The sequence below is a fragment of the Corapipo altera genome, unplaced genomic scaffold (assembly GCF_003945725.1).
Source record: "Corapipo altera isolate COAL_440 unplaced genomic scaffold, ASM394572v1 62, whole genome shotgun sequence".
Taxonomy (NCBI): domain Eukaryota; kingdom Metazoa; phylum Chordata; class Aves; order Passeriformes; family Pipridae; genus Corapipo; species Corapipo altera.
This window is the reverse complement of record NW_020884894.1, coordinates 8,282,571-8,301,296: the sequence shown is the minus strand read 5'-3', so window position 1 is coordinate 8,301,296 and position 18,726 is coordinate 8,282,571. Positions and strand designations below refer to the sequence as shown.

The following is an 18,726-nucleotide window of genomic DNA, read 5'->3' as shown; positions in this document are numbered from 1 at the left end:
CGAGGCCCCGCGCCCGACTCTCCCCGTGGTGACCTTGGGCGGGCGGCGCGGCCCTCCCCGACAAGCGCCCGCTCCTCGCCCCCCCCCCCCCCATACCCCCCTCCCCGCCCCTCTATTTTTTATTCTTTTTAAATTATAATTTTTTTATTTATTTATTTTGGCCGCGGAAAGAGTTTTGAGGCGGGGGGGGCGGGGGGAAGAAGGCGGAGGGGGGGGGGGGGGGCAGAGGAGGCCGCCGTCAGAGCGGCCCGGGGACTTTCCCTGCCGGAGGGAGGGCGCAGGGGGGGAGCCGTCCCGGTCCCGGTCCCCGCCCGGGGCGGGAGGCGGCGGCGGCGGCGGGCGGGGTGTGAGGGGAGGGCGGGGGGCGCCGGCCCCGCCGCCGCGGGGGAGACGCGGCTCCCGGCGCTGTGCGCCCGAGCTGCTGCTGCTGCTGCTGCTGCTGCTGGTTACGCCAGCCCCGCCGCCTGCCTCTCCGCTCTCCTCGCCTCTGATTCTGCGCACAGCCAGCCCCAAAGCCTGTCATTCTGCAAAACACAGTTTACTCAACAGAGAGAGCGAGTGGGGGAGCGGGAGAGGTGGAGAGAGGGAGACGGCGCGGAGGAGCCCGGTCCCGCACCCCAGCATGGCTTCGGGGGACCTTTACGAGGTAGCGGGGGCCGCGGGGCGGGCGGGCGGCGGGGGGGGGCGCCGGCCGGGGCGCCGCCGGGGGCAGCGGGGGCGCGTTCGGAGCCGCTCCGCCGAGCCCTCGTAGTTGCCGAAGAGCGGAGGAAATCGCCGAGGGAAGGGCTGGGGTGGGGGGAAAAGGGCTGGCGTGTGTGCCCGGGGGGGGGGGCAGGGAGGGATGGAGCGGCTCCCCTCCCTTCCCGCTGCCTCTCTCTTTCTCTTTCTCTCTCTACTTTCCATCGGGCTTGATCTTAGCAGGCCTTGCAAGAGGGAAGGAGGAAGGAGTGAAGGAGAGCGAGAGTTAGCGGTAGGATGGGGAGGCGATCGCGGTGTGATGAGCCCGGAGAGTGGAGAAAGTCCAGGTAAAGTCATAGGCGCTCTGGACGTGCTGAATGTGCAGATTAGTGCGAAAAAATGCGCCTTAGCGCTGCCGGGAGGCGCAGGGATGGAGGCGGCTCTGCGCCCGCTGTGCAAAGTGCAGGAGCCGGCGCCAGGTTGCTTCACCTCCTGCCGGGGGTGCTGCGGGGGTGGCGGGGGCGGCGGCCGGGCCGGGCCCGGGCTCCCCGCGGGCCGCAAAGTTTGGCGGGGGCCCCGCTCCGGGCGGCCCGGGCTGCGGAAGGGGCGGGCGGCTGCCCCCGGGCCCCCCAGCCCAGCCCGCCGGGCGCTGCCCCCCGGCCGCGGCCACAGCGCCGGGGCACCATCGGCCCCGCCGGCTCGGGGCAGGGAGGGGACGAGGGGCCGGAGACCCTGACGAATTTTGACCTCTGGCGCCCAGTTGTAATGCCCCAACTGAGAACGGGTCTAGCCGCTCTTGCCATGCCGGAGAAGAAGAAGAAGAAGGGAGAAAGCTGAAATTAGAAATAAGGCAGACTGGACCTGGTGGTTTGAAATATCCTGTTCCAGTAAGTGGAACCAGGGTGGAAGTCTACCATCTAAAGACACCAAATGTGACTGGATGTCCTACACTTCTTGGTCTGGAGCACCTCCTCAGGCTCCTGGTGTTTCCTGGTGAAATGGCCGTTTGTGTTGTGGTTCTCTGGAGAGCACAGTTTAAGGGCTAGGACTGAAACCATCACCTTCCAGTTGGAGCTGTGTGCCAGTGATAGGCACTGCTCAACCATCAGGGTGTGCTTGGGTGTGGAGCTTCTGCTGTGGTTGGTTGGACTTGGTTGGACTAACTCTGCGTTTGATGATCTTGATGATCAACTGTAGGGTCTCAGGAGCAAGACGTCAAGGATCTGAGAGGTTTGACGTAGGCAGTTTTTACTTTCATTGTCTTTCAAAGTCTTTGACAGAGGTCATAGTTAAGGGATGACATTGCTCTACTAGGACTGTATTTTGCTGTGTGTGACAGACCTCCTCTGAAGTGAACAGCACTTCAGCTCTCCTCCATGGTGTTAAATTATTGGACGTACATGATGATCTGAATAGTACCATTGGTGTTTTTCTCTCCATTTTGTGGTATCTGCCATTTAACTTTGTAATTTTAAGGATGTTGCATGTCACCTGTGTTGCTGTTGCAACTCTGGAATAGCCAGTGGGAGTTCTGTGAAGAACAACTTTGACACAAAAAAGTTAGCAACACAACTTTAGAATGAGTAGTTTCTGGGATGCATGGAGGATCTTTGCCTGGTGTTGTCCGAGTTTTCTTCAGGTGTTTGGATTAGTTCTAGAAGGAAATAAAGCTGGTATGTCTCACACTAATGGTGGCCGTGCTGGTTTAGCTCTGACTCGTCGTTAAAAAATTCGGCTGTTTCTGATCTTTGCGTCACGAGACGGTGACGTTTGGCTGTTGGTCGTGGGCTGTGCACTGAGTACCACTGTGTGGCATCCCAGAGAGGTTGCTCCAGGAGTAACCTGGTGTGTAGGTGTTCTGTGAGGGAACACACAGCCCAGTTTGCAGCCAGTGTTAGGCCCAGTCACTTCGCCGGCGTTTGCGTGGATGGATGTGAATTGTTGGTCCCGTGGTTCAAAGCCTCTGAATCACTTCCTTTCTTTGTTACTCCATTTGAGCTACTTTTGCTTATCATTGTACAATATGGAAGACTTGTCTCCACCAGAACAGGTAAGTGGAAGAAGTGTGGCTGTTCATTCTTTGTCATGTGAGGTGTTTGGAATATGACCTTCTCAACTGCTCGTGGTGTAAAATCTTCATCTACGGGTTGGACGTGTGGGAAAAAGTACATGCGGGGCTTTGGTTGTCAATCCCTCTGCATTTTGCGTCCTCACGGTGAAGTTCTCCATGACAGAGGTCGGAAGAAATGTCTAGAAAGCTGAAGAGTTTGTAGGTCTAATGGATAGCAATTGGTAGTGGCTTCATTTAAAAATCCACTCAGCTTTGCCTCCCTGCTTCTTCCCAGAAAACCAACTGCAATCAAGGGGATTTATTAGAAGGAAGCTCTTAGAGCTGGGATGTCCCACACCAGGTTGCACATAAGATGAAGAGCTTTGTGCCTTCAGAGGAGTCCAAGTTCTTGCTCGGACACATCATTCTTCTCTGCCCTCCTGAACTAGTAGAACATTACATGGATCACAGGATGACCATCAAACAGTTCCAGGAGTTTACCTTGAAATAATTTGGGGCTGTGGGTGGAAATAAATAATTTGGGTCTTATCGTGTCAATTCCAAAGATATATTGCACTTCTGATTCCATTTTGACTCCTTAGTAATATCCAAGTCCTTCAAGGATTCTTACTGAACTTCAGCAAATAAGACAATAATTAACTCTGCAATTTGAAGTATTTAATCCTGACTGCAAAATCATTTTTGTTAAAGCCAGTCACGATCTAGGAGCTGTGATAAAGCACATGAAGGAGTACAGTGTGTACATTACCTATACAAGCCTCTCATATTTTGGTGGCACTCAAGAAACTTTTATAATTTTTTTAAGTTTTGGAAATAGATGTGCATATTTATCTTGTCAGTCAATTCATTTTCTACTGTCTTGTTATTTTAAAAGGCTTTTCAACCTTTTAAACTTAGAGATAAATTCAATTACTGCCTTTATAATGAAGCAAAATAAGATCACAGGCAAAACAACCTCAGTGTTTGTTTGACTAGGTGCCTTTTTCTGTTTAGAAATGGCATCTACTCACCTGAAAAAAACCCTGTTACATTTGGGTTTGGACTGTGAAACAGGTACTGATTTATTCTGGAAGCAAGAGAACACCCCTTGGGAGTTCTGTGTTTACTGGTAGTTCAGTTCTAGAGCTGTGTATTAGAACCAAGACACTTTACAGCAAAAGCGAGTTATTCCATTATATGGTGAAATGTAGGTGTTAGTTTTGACGTTTTCTAAGTGCATTTTTTCCCTTTAACAGTAAGGAATGCTGTGTATGCTTTAGTGTAATTCTCAGGCTGTATGAAATGCTGGTTTGGCTTTGCTTCACTTCCATGTGCTTATGACTCCAAGCTTTTATGAGTAGGTGAAAGTGTCATGGAATACTCCCTTTTTTTTTTTTTTCCTTGCTTTTCCTTATAAGAGGTGACCTGTTAAATATTAAAGACCTATGATGCATGTTCCTTAGAAATAACAGTCTGAAAATAAAGGACTGACAAAAGGGTATTCACAGTGGCCTTCAGCAAGGCAGCCTTGGTTTGCCTTGTGATTCACATACACTGTTGGATGCATTGATAGGAGATCCTCATTCAGTTTGGTAACCAACAGAAAGGGAAATGTATTTACTCTTAAATACCAAGTTGGTTGATTCACATTAAAGTTCTCAGTAACTTGAAATAACATTTTGTATTTTCCATGTACAATTTAGTTGTCACATTATCAAAACCCCGACAGTTCTCTCACAGAGACTCTGGTATTACAAGTCCATGAGATGGCTTTAGAGGGGGAAAAACTCCATAGGAACAGTGCCCCTAACTTTATTTTTCCTAACCCAGAGCATCCTGTTTACTGCAATAACCCCCCCCCCCCCCCCCCTTTATTGATGAGTATGTGAATCAGTATCAGTATCACAGAGATGCTCCTCAAGCTGACTTTTTTTATATATAATATTTTGGGGACTTGTATACAATGAACACACTTAGACTTTCAGGGGTGATGATGTTGAAATCTAAAGTCATATTTTACCTTGTGTCAGATTGTGTTACAACATCTTTGGTAATTGATCTAAAGATTATAGCTGAATCTCTGAAGGGGACTGTCACATGCATGTGTTTGTGGATCACAATAATAAACCCAGGGGTGTTTGCTTTAAAGTGAAAAAGTGGCAATTTAAAAACTGGCATCTTCTCACTGAAATGATACAACACCCAAGGACAGGAGCTTCTCCACCAGTGACAGGTTTCAATCCAATCTTAGTTCTGTTTATGCAGCACTGTAAGAACAAGCTGCAGTTTATTTCAGCTCACCTGATCCACCAGAAAGATAATGTACTTCCAGATAATTGCAACATCTCCCATTTATACCTGCACTCAGGTACCAGCAAAGTCAAAACTTGAAGATAATAATGGCACTGTTTGGGCTGCTGAAGCCTCACAACATGTGGAGACCTGCAAGTGGGAGAGAGCAGGGTTGAGCTTTTGGATGCAAGGTTTGGGTTGCAGATGCAGGGTTTAGAAAAGCATCTTTGCTTTACAAAGTGAGAAAATGCAAGTTTTGGAGAATTGTGGCTTTCCATCTTGCATCTCTTTCAATGGAGTCACTTTTTAGCAGAGACAGAGACTTAAATCTGCTGATTGAAATGAAAAGCAGAAATCTGTTTTTTTTAATTATTTCACACGTGCGTTTTCTAAGACAGAGGTGACTTGCAAGAAGATGGTGTATTTAAGTAAATTATTAATATGTCTCAAATCAAGCTCTTTATTGATATAACTGTTCCATGATGAAGGAACAAGACTTGATTCCACAAGCAGAGAACAGTGGCACCAAGTAGGATCTGGGGAATCTAGAACAGTTAAGCACCTACTGCTTCTGTACCTTGGCAAGCTGTGGGTGCAGTGCTGGTTTCAGTAATACTGGGCTGGGGCTCTCCAGCTCTAAGTACCTGTAAGTAACACCTTATTTTTTTAGTGGAAAGGCTTTACTAACAACTGTTTTGATGTCTCAGCTATTTATATGTTATCATTGATCTGTTCTCAAAATCAGTATTTAAAGACAACTGTCCTCAGAGTCAGGTCACTTCTGAGCAGCATTGCCCTGGGTTGGTGGAAGTCTAGAAATTTTGTTGCCAGTAACAACGAGCTAACCCGAGGTCCCTTCTGCTCAGGTCCTGGAGTTCTCTAAATGAAAGATACTGAGTGAGGTTCTGAAGTGTAACTGGATAACTCTGGTAATATTCATTATCTGCCTCAGAAATTCCAGTGCTGAGCCTCGTATGGAACATTACAATGCACATAATGACTGTCTTGTTTACCTACAGCGTCACTCTGTTACCACGGGTCCAACTTCCTCATTACATTGTAAACTGCTGGGCATATTTTGGGGCCCTGAAAACCAATTGATTTCTTGTTACAATCTTGATAAAGTGTTTTATCTGGATCAAGTGTAGTTTCCTTCAAGGTACATGGCATAAGTGTACTCCTGGCTTGGGAGGGACTCTGAAAATAAACCCTGTCCCTCCTGAAAGCCTCAACATTTGCAGTGAAGACACCACCAAAGCCACTGAACTGAACGTGCTTCCCTTCAGTGTCCAGGTTCAGTGCTGAGAACTATTCAAAGGTTAAAATGACATCATTTTTTTGTAACACTTTCTGAATGACAAATCCGGTGCTTTACTTTGGGCTGGTCTTTGATTCAAAATTCAAATCCAGCAACAAACCCATTGTTTAGTAATTGCTTGTGAAAGTTAAAATATTTAGGGACATTTCAAATAATGGCAAAATTTAAACGTGGTCTAATATTGAAAGAAACGGGCTAATTATTTTTTTTAAATCAATGGAGTACTTGTGATGGCCAGCTATGCTGTAAATAGCATTTCTTTGTCCATTCATTTGACTTTTAGCAGCATTAGAGTTTCTTGGCTCTGTACATTTTCATCAGTGCAATCCCTTTTTGTTGTTCTTTCTTATCCATATATTTTTCAGACACTTTCTGCAGCACATTTTATGGCAGTGACATCCTGACACTGGCAAAAAAAGTTAACTAAATAGTTAAATGTCCCTTGCATTCAAACTATTTAGAACAATATCACTGAAGTGAAACGTTTACAATGCAGGGCAACTGGTGGTGGGATATGTGAATTCTGGCTTTCTTTACATTCATGAAAATACAAATATTCTCATTTTGACAGAAGGAAGTTCATCGTTTTGGCCTGTTGAATAATTATGTCACACTCTTTGTTTATTATCAAAACTTTGCACTGGTAATATTGCAAATACACTTCAGTCTATTTTCTTATGCTACATAGAGAAAATGTAGATTACAATACTATTTTAATATTATCTCCTGATGAGCCCTGATATAAAATATTGTTGCCAATCTATTAGGTGTCTAAAAACTTTCACAAGAAGTCAATATAGTTGACCTGGGTAGGAAAGAATGATTATTCTTCTTGTGGCTCACCAAAAAAAAGGAAATAGGTTGACTCTTACAAAATGGTAAAGAGTGGCAGTGTGAGCAACAGTCTACAACAACACGCTAAAACAAAACCAGCATTGAAAACATCTGTCAGAAAGACACTTTGTTGGAAAAAAGCAGTTGCCCCACCTGGGCTTTGCTAGATTTCTCCCAGTCTACCCCCAAAATTTGCAGCCCGTTCTTTAAGAGGAGCGAAACAGGAACAATGAGGATATTTTCTTCCATATTTTCTTCACCGCATTTATTTATATTTTGGGGGGGTTTTGTGAAATCATCTTATAGTAAAGTAATCACTTAAATGTGCTCATCACAGCAGTAAGTCTGAGATCCATTGCACCTCCCAGGAGAAATGGAATCAGCAGATTCATGGGAACATGTGTCTTGTTTGTACAAGAGTTAACATTTCTAAAGGACAGCACATCTCACAGCACTCTTGGTCAGTGTCTGGATAAGAATGGCTCTGGCTGGTGTGTTTTTTCAAAAAACCTTATTGTAAAACCCTACAGGAGAGCTGGTAATGACACCAAGGTGTGGTCCAGAAGAGTTGGTCATCTCTTACCTGGTTCACAGAGAGGGTGTCTATGAAAAGAGTTTCCAAATATCAGTATTAGGGCCCATGTTGTACAACAGAAGCATCAATTATTTGAAAATAATCACTATTACTCTTGATAATTCATAGATTATTATTATACTTGTCAAGACAAAGGTTGACAATGAAGAGCTGGGTGACAGCAGCTGAAATTCAGTGTTTATAAATGCAAGCTAATGATCAAAGGAAAAATAATCCTGATTATACATGCATAAAAATAAGCCCTGAAGAATCTGTTACTATTCTGGAGAAATCTTGGAATCTTTGTGGAAAGTTTCTGGGTGTGTCCCCATTCGTGTTTTAATTTGGATCGGGTGCATGCTTTTGAAGTGGATCTCCCTGTGATCCCCAGTCCCCACACCTCTGTTTGCATCCCAGCACTGTCTTGGAGAGCAGTGACCAAACTCCCTCCCAGTGACACTGAACCAGAAAAGGGGTTCCAGCTCCTGGGGGGTGTCTGGTCCATGGGACCAGACTACAGCTTGTCAGAGTAAAACCTCAGGCAAGCACAAGTTTAGGTGTTAGTAAGAAAGTATTTGAGAATGAAAGAGAAGATGATCATCCTCATGTTCCTGGGGAATATTGTGCTTCCACCTGTGCAGTGCTGTACCCACTGCAAGGAGAACACAGAGCTGACAGTAATGCAGAGAAGGGCCATCAGGGTGTTCACAGGAGGAGTGGCTGTCAGTGAAGATACCTTGGGACAACTTTCTGGATGGGAAAAGAAGTGATTGAGGAAGGTAGGAATGGTATGGAAAAGACAAATGGGGGATGTTTAGTTATTATGCTATTTCTCATTGCACAAGAGAAGATCCAAGGCCAAGGAAATGATGAGGGGACTGACACAAAGGGAGTACTCCACAGTATTTAAATTTTGGAACTCATTGCCATGGGATGTTATGGAAATCAGAACTGTAAATGGTTTCAAAGAATGGTAAAACAGGAGGATTGATCCCTTTCAGGACATCTTTCAGCACAAACCAGTCTTTAAACTGCTGATCACAGAAGCTAGGAGAGCAGAGCAAGGGCAGCCCTTACTCTACAGATGTTCTTTCCTAAGCACCCAGTCCTAATTCCTATAGAATATACAACACGTTGAGCTAAGTGGACATTTAGTCTGACCTCGTATGGCAGTTCTTAGTTTTGTACTTACCACAGTCATTAAACAAACATAGTTATTGACTGAGGTGTTGATACGGTCTGCAGAGACCACAAACACTTGCCTTGCAAGTTGTATTCTGGTGTTCTAATTCCTAATCCTTGTCAATTAATATCTTTGCAAAGCAAAGGACTAATCAGAATAGTGGGTTCTGTTTCTGATACAGAAAAACATCAGCTTCTGGTTTAGAGCTCTCACAGCCCAGATTTAGAATCATGGAATCATTTAGGTTGGAAAAGACTTTTAAGGTTATCGAGTCCAACCATGAACCAGCACCACCGTGTTCACCCCTAACCCACGTCCCCAAGTGCCACATCCACACACCTTTTGAACATTTCCAGGGATGGTGATTCCACCACTGCCCTGGGCAGCCTGTTCCAGACTCCTGACAAAATGCAACAGGTGGTAGAAGCAGAAAAGAGTAGAAGAAGGGAGAAGGTGATGAAGTAACATTAAATCAAACATATGTAATGAGAATGGAAGATAAACTAGAAAACATTCCAGTAAACGCATAGAATGAGGCAAATGATGGAGTCAGTGTTATTGGAAAGTTACATTAATGGAATAAGAAGTTTCTGATTAATAAAATCATCTTTCTTCTATGAGAAAAGCATTTCAGCATCTAAAAGGGTTTATCCACAACTTTCCCGTATTTATGGCTTCAGATGCTCTTCCCAGGCTGTACAGGTTTGTCAGTCTACCTTACCTGAATAGGCATCAAAAAGCCACTAACTATGAACAAACCCATCAACTTGTTCTGGTATTGGGTTGAATTTTTTTTCCAGAAATGGTGATTACCAATATACCAAAATATAAACAGTCTAATTTCTAACTGACCTACTCAACCTGTCAAATTCTTTCACACAGTGAACTTTTTTGTAGCATCACTTGGCAGTCACTGAAACAAAGGAGAGAGTGTTGCTCATGTATCTTATTTTTCCTAGTAATAAGAGAGATCTTACAAAATAAAGTAATTTTTTAAAAGACTACTTTGTAAAATTTATTTGATTATACTAATGGACTTCCCTTTAAACATCATGCAGTTGAAATTTGCTCTGATAATATTTTTGAAGCCATTAAATCATTTCCCTTTCTGGTGAAGGGACTGACTTTTACAAAATATGAAATCACATTAATAAACCTGATGCATTTGTCTTCTAGAATTTTTTTGTGACAGGTTTCAGGTGTTTCAGCCCAGGAAACGTGACGGGAAAGGTGCTGGAGAAACACAAGTGTGGTTCACATAGAAGGAAAATGCAGAGTAATGCTTGCAGGGCTTGTAAATGTGTTCTGAGACAAACTGCAAAGATGTTGATCCCAGAGTGTTTTGGTGATTAATGTAAGGGAGGAATAGCAGAGTGCAGTGCAAAGGGGAATGTGGGAATTTGGGTGACACAGCACGAGGAGACCTTCTTTGATGAGAAGTGATTGAGCTTATCTCTACCTCAGCAGAGGAAGAAGCAAACTTTTAAGTTCATCAGTGGTACAACATAACAGCAAAGCTTCAAATTAAATAGGAATGTGACTGACATATCAAAATCTATGCAGGGAGGAGGATGGAAACTTTGGATCCCAAGTTAAGTATTAGGAATTAGAGGGGAAACTACATTTATGTACTAAAATGCCTTCATGTCACTCCAGAAGAAATAACCTGGAAGTCCTTGAAGGAATAATGACTGATGAGGAGCAATTAAAACTTTGTGATTTGACTGCAGTAACTGGAAGCAAGAGTCTGTAATAGAGTCCCGCTGCACAAACTCCAGCTTTTCACAATCCAAAGTCAAGAACAATTGAAAAACAGCTTCCAGTCTTGTGTAATTAAACATTAGCACTGGTTCATAATTTTCTACTGTGCTGAAATGTCAGAACCAACGTACTAGAACAGTCAGAAAAGGAGGTGGTAGAGAGTATGAAGAACTTGGCAGTGTTCTGTCAGAGTGGTCACTATTACAGACTGATGTTCCCATGCTGCAGATCAAAACATGATAGTGTGAAGTGTTTGTATAGTCAGCAAAACACATCAAAGTATGGAAACAGTGATAAAAGTCACAGGAAACCGAAAGAAGCAACGAAGAAGAGATGATCTTTGGTTGGTTGGGTTTGGGTTTTTTGTTTCTACACTGGAAATGCAAAATGACCACTTTTCTGTCTTTATGTGTAAAAACAAAGTGTGAGTCAGGCAATTAAATTGACAGTTCAGGCAGTAGAATTTAGTAAGACTGAATGTTCCTGTAAGTTCCCTTTATGGTCTGGCAATGTTATGTGTGTAGTGGAAGCCCAAATCACCCAAATCTGTGCTCTGATGATGCACAGAAGATGCAACAGAAACGCTGGAGAAAGCTGTGTTCGATAATGTTTTTACATGTACCAGGGAAATAGCATCTCTTTTACCTTATACCCACAGAAAAACTCATGTTTCTTAAGAAAATAAAAAGGGGGGAGCTCTTGGCCTGCTTTTATGGCCTTCCCAATGCTGCATTTTATTTGGTGTCAAGAAGTGTGATCATCAATTAACTGTGGGAATCGTGGGTCTCTCGGAACAAAATTGTTGAGCATCACAGGGCTGAGCAATGTCTTCAGAGCCTGGGGGATTTGGATCAGCTCCTTCCTCTGACTGTGCTGTGGTTCAGGACCTGCTGCAGTGTTTTGAACATAATAGTGATGTGTTGGTGCTTTTAGGGGAGCTGAAGTGTAAATACACCCTCAGAATGCAGAGCGAGCGGGCTGCCTGTGTGACCTGACAGCAGCTAAGGAGGATCAGAGAGCTCTGCTCCCTCCTTGTTCTCACTCAGCAAAGACCATTTGGAGGCCACTGGAAGGAGACTCATCCCCTCCTTTTCACCAGCAGCAAATGATTCCCAGTGCCTTTCCCGTGCACTCGCACGAGGTGATGGATTAAAGCAGGAGTGCCAAGGTGGCCTTGTCATGTCTCCCTGCTGACTGAAGCTTATGCAAACAGTGTGTTGTATGGATTTATCAAGTGGATCGAGACAATAACAATTCCAAGCTGTAAGGAAGACATCTTTGTTTTTTTTCATTGTACACATGCCACGCTTTGGATTCCTGTTCTCATTGTTCTCGTCAATCGTTGCGCTGAGGGAACGCGCTTTCCTGGAAGAACAGTGGGACTCAACACAGGGGCTGCTGCTCGTGGTCCATCAGCTCCTGTGAACTGCCTCTTGCTGCCTCAGGAAGCACAAGGAATTGCTGGAATTGATGGAAGACTGTTCTTTCTCCCAGTGGAATGGCTTGTCCCCAGCTCTGTCATAAGCACCACAAAGGATGATGGATCTTTTTCTTGCTTTGTTTGATGATCCTGTGCTTTGGCTTCCTGGCATGAGACCACTTAGAGCATTTCCAGTGAGTGCCACTGATCCAGCAGCAGTGTCAGGTGTTGCAGTGTGCCCAGGGTGACCATTTACTGACAGGCTGCTGGGGGCTGTGATTTGAATTGTTCTGCAGCAGTGCTGCTGGGATTTTTTGTGCTTCATCCACTCATGTCAAACACCACTGACAACCTGCTCTGCTTACAAGACAGAGGAAAGTCTCCTTTAAATGTGAACTGAACCTTCAATTTGTACCATGAATGATGCAGTTTTCCTCCCCTGCTATTACCTGCTATTCTTGTAGCCTATTTAGTATACAGGGGAAAAAAGTCTTGCTTACTGATTGATCAGGATATGTAAAGTACTCTTTTATTTTGGATATGCAGTTGGCATTGCTGGTATATCTTAATTTACACAACCCTTGATTTTTTTACAGTCCAGATATGTGTCCAAAGGACAGGTGATAAACCAAGGACAATATTTTTTAATGCTTTTTTATACCCAAGCCACAAGGCAGAATCCCTTTAGGTAACTGAATTAAATTCTACCTTAATATAACACTTCTGTAAAATGTCTAGATTCCCTTACTAATTCTAGGATTTTGTGCAGCTCAGAACAGCTTTAACAGAACTTTTTCTAAACATCTTTCTTACTTCATGTCTAGCTGCTGTTGCTCCTGTTACCACCAAAAGGCAGCCATTCCAAGATGACAAGCATCTTAAAAGTTGCATTGTAATGGCAGTGGTGGGTTAGACACAGAGGATGTTGTTTAGTACTGAGAATCACCAGGGTATGTTTGGGATGTGCATTTAAATACGTACACTTTCCCTGGCATCGAGGGGATATCTGGGGATTGCCGACAGATATTTAGTATTTGATATATCACTTGCTCAAGATTTGGAAAGTACTTGAGTAGTAAGCCTGAGGGTTAGCATAGGAACTGTGTGATAAGCCTCAGATCTCACAGAAGAACTGATAGCAAGACCTATCTTTTCATTCCCCCTCTGATTATACAGCAGCGCAACAGGGCTTCGCAGTGGCAGATACAGCCTAACTGAGGGAGGCACAGGATGAACCAAGGCTGGTTTCCAGTCAGTTTTGAGGGGATTTTTCTTTTAAAGTGACTAGTCTGTAGCTCCATTTCTGAGAAGGTTCCTTGAGCCTCTGACTCAGACAGAGACAAACCGGTAGCTGGAGTGGGACAGAAACTGCCGCCTGTTGGGAACTCGTTCCCCTCTGCAGACGCGGGGGCAGCTGCTTCTGATCTGTGGCTTCTCACTGCTATTGTGTGAGGGAATCACACTCCCAGTTTCAAGAGCCACAACACAGACTAAGCAAAGCCGTGGCTCATTTAGGACTGGGTGTTATTTTAATAAGCTTAATAAATCCTATATAGGACTGAAAGTTTCTCTGGAGTTCTCAGTCCTGCAAAGCAGCGCTCTCGGGCTGACCTTTGAGCCTTGTACACACTGCAGAGCTCTGAAAAACTGCAGCAGTTCTGGGCTGCACCAATTTCAGCAGCATCAGCAAGCCCAGGGTAAGCAGCTCACCCGCTTTAGCAGCTGTTTTTCAGCATCAGGTTGGTCAGACATTGTCCTGCAAAGGGCTTCCACTGCCACAGGTCACCGTGGCCACAGACACTCACCCAGCTCCAGGAGGTCCATCCTCAAAGAGGAACAAACTGATTTGTTTCATGAAATAAGGACCCAGAGAAGATGAGGAGTTGGCATCTTTTTTCTTAACCAAACTCATCACATGCTTTAAGCTGAAATGTTCATGAATGTTAATATTGTTCTTGTGAAGCAGGAATGGCAAGGATTCGTTTCATGTGCAGCATGGACACTGACCTTCAAAGGGAAAAACTCATTGCAGCACCATTTATCTCACTTTTGGCAAAGCAGGGTGATGAAGTGGTATATTTTCTTTTAAAAGTACTACCACAGCTGTTTTCTGGCTACATTACAATTTTATTAATGGACGTGTATTCTAAGTTATCTATTCTTGGACAGTCTACTTCGGAACACTCAAACTAAAAAAATTGCTTTTATAAAACTATTTTAGTGTGCTTTAATAGCAAACGCTGAGAAATATGGTAGATATACCAGGAAAATTAAAAGCCCTAGGACTAATATTTTTTTTTAAGAGTCACTTGAAAAACAGAGCTTCACCTAACCAAGTTGACCTTGCTTGTTGCACAGCTATGAGTATACACTGTTAGAATAACATATCAGAACATACCAGTGGCATTTGGCTTTGTGACTTCTACTAAGACAGGGTGTCCACAGCTGACTCCACAGAAAACCTGGTCTCAAAATTAACTCAGTTTGTATTTTGGAACTTTCATATAGGCCACAAAAGTGCTGCAGGGGCACAGAAGTGTCGCTTACTTCCCTCAGTATAAAAACAAAACACAATATAAACAATATATAAACCACTAACTCAAAGTATTTAAACTCTTTCCTTACACTTTAGTGATGCTTTATGTGCCTGCTTTAGAACATTCCTAAAGTGTTCTGTTTCAATTTGTTTGATTGGTACTTTTTAATTTGTGACGCGGAATTTAAAAAAACCCAAACACTGAATTTTTTAGGTTTTTTTGGAAGGTAAATTTTTTTTAAAATTTTTACAGCATGTGCAACTTTCATAGATGACTTCTTTTTAAGGTTTTGCACTTAGGTGGTATGATGACTCTAAATAAATTCAGTTAAATATTTAGCATTTGATCCTTTTGCAGACAAACGAGGCTGTTGTTGTCCTGTTTCCAAAAGGTTTCAGATCCATGTGGATGTAAAGCAGTTTGTAGACACATGTGGGTAATTATATAGTTGTTTAAAATGATCCAGTATAGCACAGGGAAAACTGCTGTCTTTGGCCACGTGACTGAACACATGGGTACAGCTTTAAGACAATAAGTAATAAATTTTTTGCATAGCAGGAATAAAACTGGGGCACAGAACTGAACACTGCACATCTTCCTTGCATTTAATTTGTCCATTTTCTTTAGTCAAAATTGGGCCTTTTTAAAAGGAGGTGCACTGTTTTTCTAAACAATAAAATAAAGAAGTTACTTGTATCGATCTGGTGAAGGCAGTTATTATAGTCCCACACTTCATAAAAATGTTCTCCCTCAAAATTACATGAAATAACATGAATTAGAACTTTAAACACAAGCGATGAACAGTAACACTTAGGGTGAAGTTTTAGAATACGGCTCCAAAGCAGCTACAAAATTTTAGACAGAGCCATCCCATTAGCTCCCAAATCTTACCAAATGTAAAGAAACACAGAGGCCATCTGTTCATGGAGCTGCAGACCACTGCAGGATTTAAGGTTTGGAAAATGAAACTAATTAAAAGATATAAAAGGCACCAGTGGCTGGAAGTTTTGCCATCACAAATTAGAGTCGAGATGCACTTTTTACATTAAGGTTATAGCATTTTATTTATAGGACTTTGATTCACTCCCAGCAGTGCTGTACTTTCTGTGAATCACTTCCAATTAAGATGCAATGATTTTCTCATCGTGTGGTTTCAGTGAATCAGAATTTGGGACCTTGTGCAGAACTGCTGAATGAAGGATGTTCCTGTGTGACCCAAGATGGGGATCTTGGGTGGAATTGCCCCTTCTGGCCTCAAATCTGGGGCTCTGTGAGCCTGTAAATAATGTCATGGCACACAAATAAGCAAGTCTGGGCCCTCATAGTGAAAAGGAAACGGGTTCCTCTTAAACAGAAGTGATATTGGTACTTCTTCAGTGCCCTGGGATGCAAACTTATTCTAGATCTCTATTCTATGCTTATTTGTTTTTTAATGTTATCAAGACACTCCATCCCCAAAGTTTTATAGCCACTGAATAAACAATTGCCAAAAAAAAAGGAAAACCTTGGTGACGTTGGAAAAAAAGTTTGTGCTATCACATGTCATTCACTCAGGAAGGCCACTATTATTTAATAGTTTTGTGGTTTTCATTTTTAGACTGTACCAGACACCTGAAATGCTGGAAACCTCCTGCTCAAACATGCAGAGTCTGCTTCCCCATTATTTTCAGAACATCTGACGAACAGGATATTATCAGCTTTGTATGTTAAACACTGGTTAAAAATCTATAGTTTGGAGAAAGGCCTGGTGACCAACTGCTGGAGAATGAGTTCTAGTGTGTGAAGAAACTATAAAGTGCATATCACTCTAATGGAGCAGAAATGTTCAGTACTTTATGCTCTTACAAATAACAAGCAATTTCAGACTCTTTCTTTAGAATTATAGGCTTTTTCACTGTACACACAGCATATTTAGATTATCACAGGATGCCCTTCATTGCACAATGCCCACAATTACTTACATAATTAGATTTCATGTTGCTGACTTAGGAGTCTGTAACTAGACAGGCATTAGAGAAGGAAAAGAACCAAAATCCTTAAATACAGACTGTGGGGTAAAGAGAGCCTGAAAAATATCTTTGCTCTCTAAATATCTACCATTTAAAAAACAAAAAGCAAACAACTTGAGGTCGGGTTTTTTTTGTTGAAGATAAATTGCAATTCTGCTCCTTACAAAAAATTGAAGTGGGTTATTGATTAACTTGGACAGGACTGTCCATTGTTGATATGTCTGGGATTATGAAGGGTCTAAAACATGAGAAAGTACATCACTAAAACAACTGACAGTCAAAAGATATCAGACATTCTGATTATCTTGAATAAAAATTATTTTATATTCTATGATCATCAGAGGAATTTATTACACACCTCAAGAGTGCTCATCTGAGTAAGGAACATTTCCAGCAAAATGTAGGAGATGTCCAGGTGATTCAGACACTCTGCTCTTCCTTGCTGTCACCTTCAGAAGACTCTTTCCACCTATTTAAGGAGAAACTGGAGACCATTCCATCCGTTTTTCCCGTGTCATCTCCCTGGCATTTATGCTTATGTTGTAAAACATCTCCAGTTCCGTTCAGAAGTAATTCACAGGAGCAAACCTGCCTTTTAACACCTGCCCTGACTATAATTGTTGCATTAATGGCATCACCAAGGCAAGAGCTGTAAAGATCCTGGAGCATTTGGAGCTGCCTGTGCCGTGTCTGCCCTGCACGGGGTATGTTGTGCCCAGCCTGGGACATCAGCAGCCAAGGGCAAGGTCTGCTCCAGAATAACAGCGAGTTTTCAGCCAGCAAAGCCAACATCTCTGTCTTTGGGGCACTCTGAGCAATCATTAGCACTTGTCTGACAGACACTCTGTACTGGATGTTGTGATTAACATATTCTGACCATTTAATTTCAAGAACAAGTCAGACATGATGACACGCTGCATATCAAAGGGAAGGGCTCGCTGCTCTGAGCTCCACCTGTTATGCTGCTGAATAATAGCCAGGATCATTAGGATCCATGTGGGGGGATAGGTTTACATGGTGCTTTGTAACTAGGAAAATAACATTTCAGAGGGGTAATTGGGTAAATACATACTCTGCAGGGAAATCCTCTGAAGACAAACTGTCATTTTGTTTAAATCTTCCTTCCATGTCCACCTGAAGTTTCTTGTTTCCTTGGAATTAACCATCTTGAAATCTTCAAAACATAAAATCCTGTATTATTATTATTATTATTATTATTATTATTATTATTATTATTATTATTACTGTTATTATTACTGTTATTATTATCTAGAAACAAGTTTAATTGTGTTCTAGATACATTATATTAATTATTATCCCTCAGAATATTCCAAAAGGGTGAGGTTTATGTTCTTTCATTAGACCACAGCTGACAAGCATAATAAAAGTAATACTTCTCCAATATTTACCAGTATTTTTGCTGCAGTTGTAAGAATACAGCACTCCTCCATCATGGGTGTTACTCTGTATTTCTGCAATATTTTTTCTGTGAGTGCCTTTGTACACAACTGCTCTTTGGAGAAAAAAGAACACTTGAAGGTTGATCAGAAATTCCTTCTGTTATTCCAGAGCCATTTAATCCAGGTGTAGTCTTTTTCCCATATATTCATCTTATGAATCTCTTACCCCTCTAAGGTATGCTGGGAACCTCTTGGTCTTTTCAGGACATTACACTGAATAATCTATTCCCAAATTATGGGATAGAACCAGCAGTGAGAGCCAGTGCTAAATGCAGATAGAAAGCACGAGTTAATCTTGGGATTTTTTCCTGGTTTTTGTTGCTCACTAGGCTTCAAAAACAGTTGCTTCATCTTTTCATTTTGTAGATTGCTGTACATATAGATTATTTCAATGCACCTTTCCCATTTTCAGCACCAGGTCTGAAATCACCGAGAGGGTGTTTTTTTGGGTAAGGCACATAAAAATGAAGAGAAGGGCTGAGTAGTGAGGACCAGAAACACAAATACAGACTTTGAAGCCCCATCTAAGCATCCCATCCTATCTTAGAACCAACCTCCAGGATAGGGACAGGAACCACAAGGATATTTTTAGTAGCATATTTCCTCCTGT

General features: G+C 42.7%; 1 protein-coding gene and 1 long non-coding RNA gene across 3 annotated transcripts in view; one reads left to right on the top strand and one right to left on the bottom strand.

Moving 5' to 3' along the window:
• The first annotated feature begins 500 nt into the window (after positions 1 to 500).
• The window catches only part of CDYL2 (chromodomain Y like 2), a 58,601-nt gene continuing 40,375 nt past the window's right edge, over positions 501 to 18,726 (top strand). Inside the window, exon 1 of the mRNA XM_027646699.1 lies at positions 501 to 646. Within this exon, the coding sequence (XP_027502500.1) occupies positions 623 to 646 (24 nt within the window). The 5' untranslated portion in view covers positions 501 to 622. The remainder of the gene's footprint in view (positions 647 to 18,726) is intronic.
• LOC113948794 overlaps positions 2,941 to 18,726 on the bottom strand; it is a 92,376-nt gene continuing 76,590 nt past the window's right edge. The window contains exon 4 of one of the 2 annotated variants that reach the window (XR_003528237.1): positions 2,941 to 3,246. This is a non-coding gene — a long non-coding RNA (uncharacterized LOC113948794). Of the gene's footprint in view, positions 3,247 to 17,739; positions 17,831 to 18,726 lie in introns of those variants that run through there. The other variant, XR_003528235.1, reaches the window with a different exon arrangement.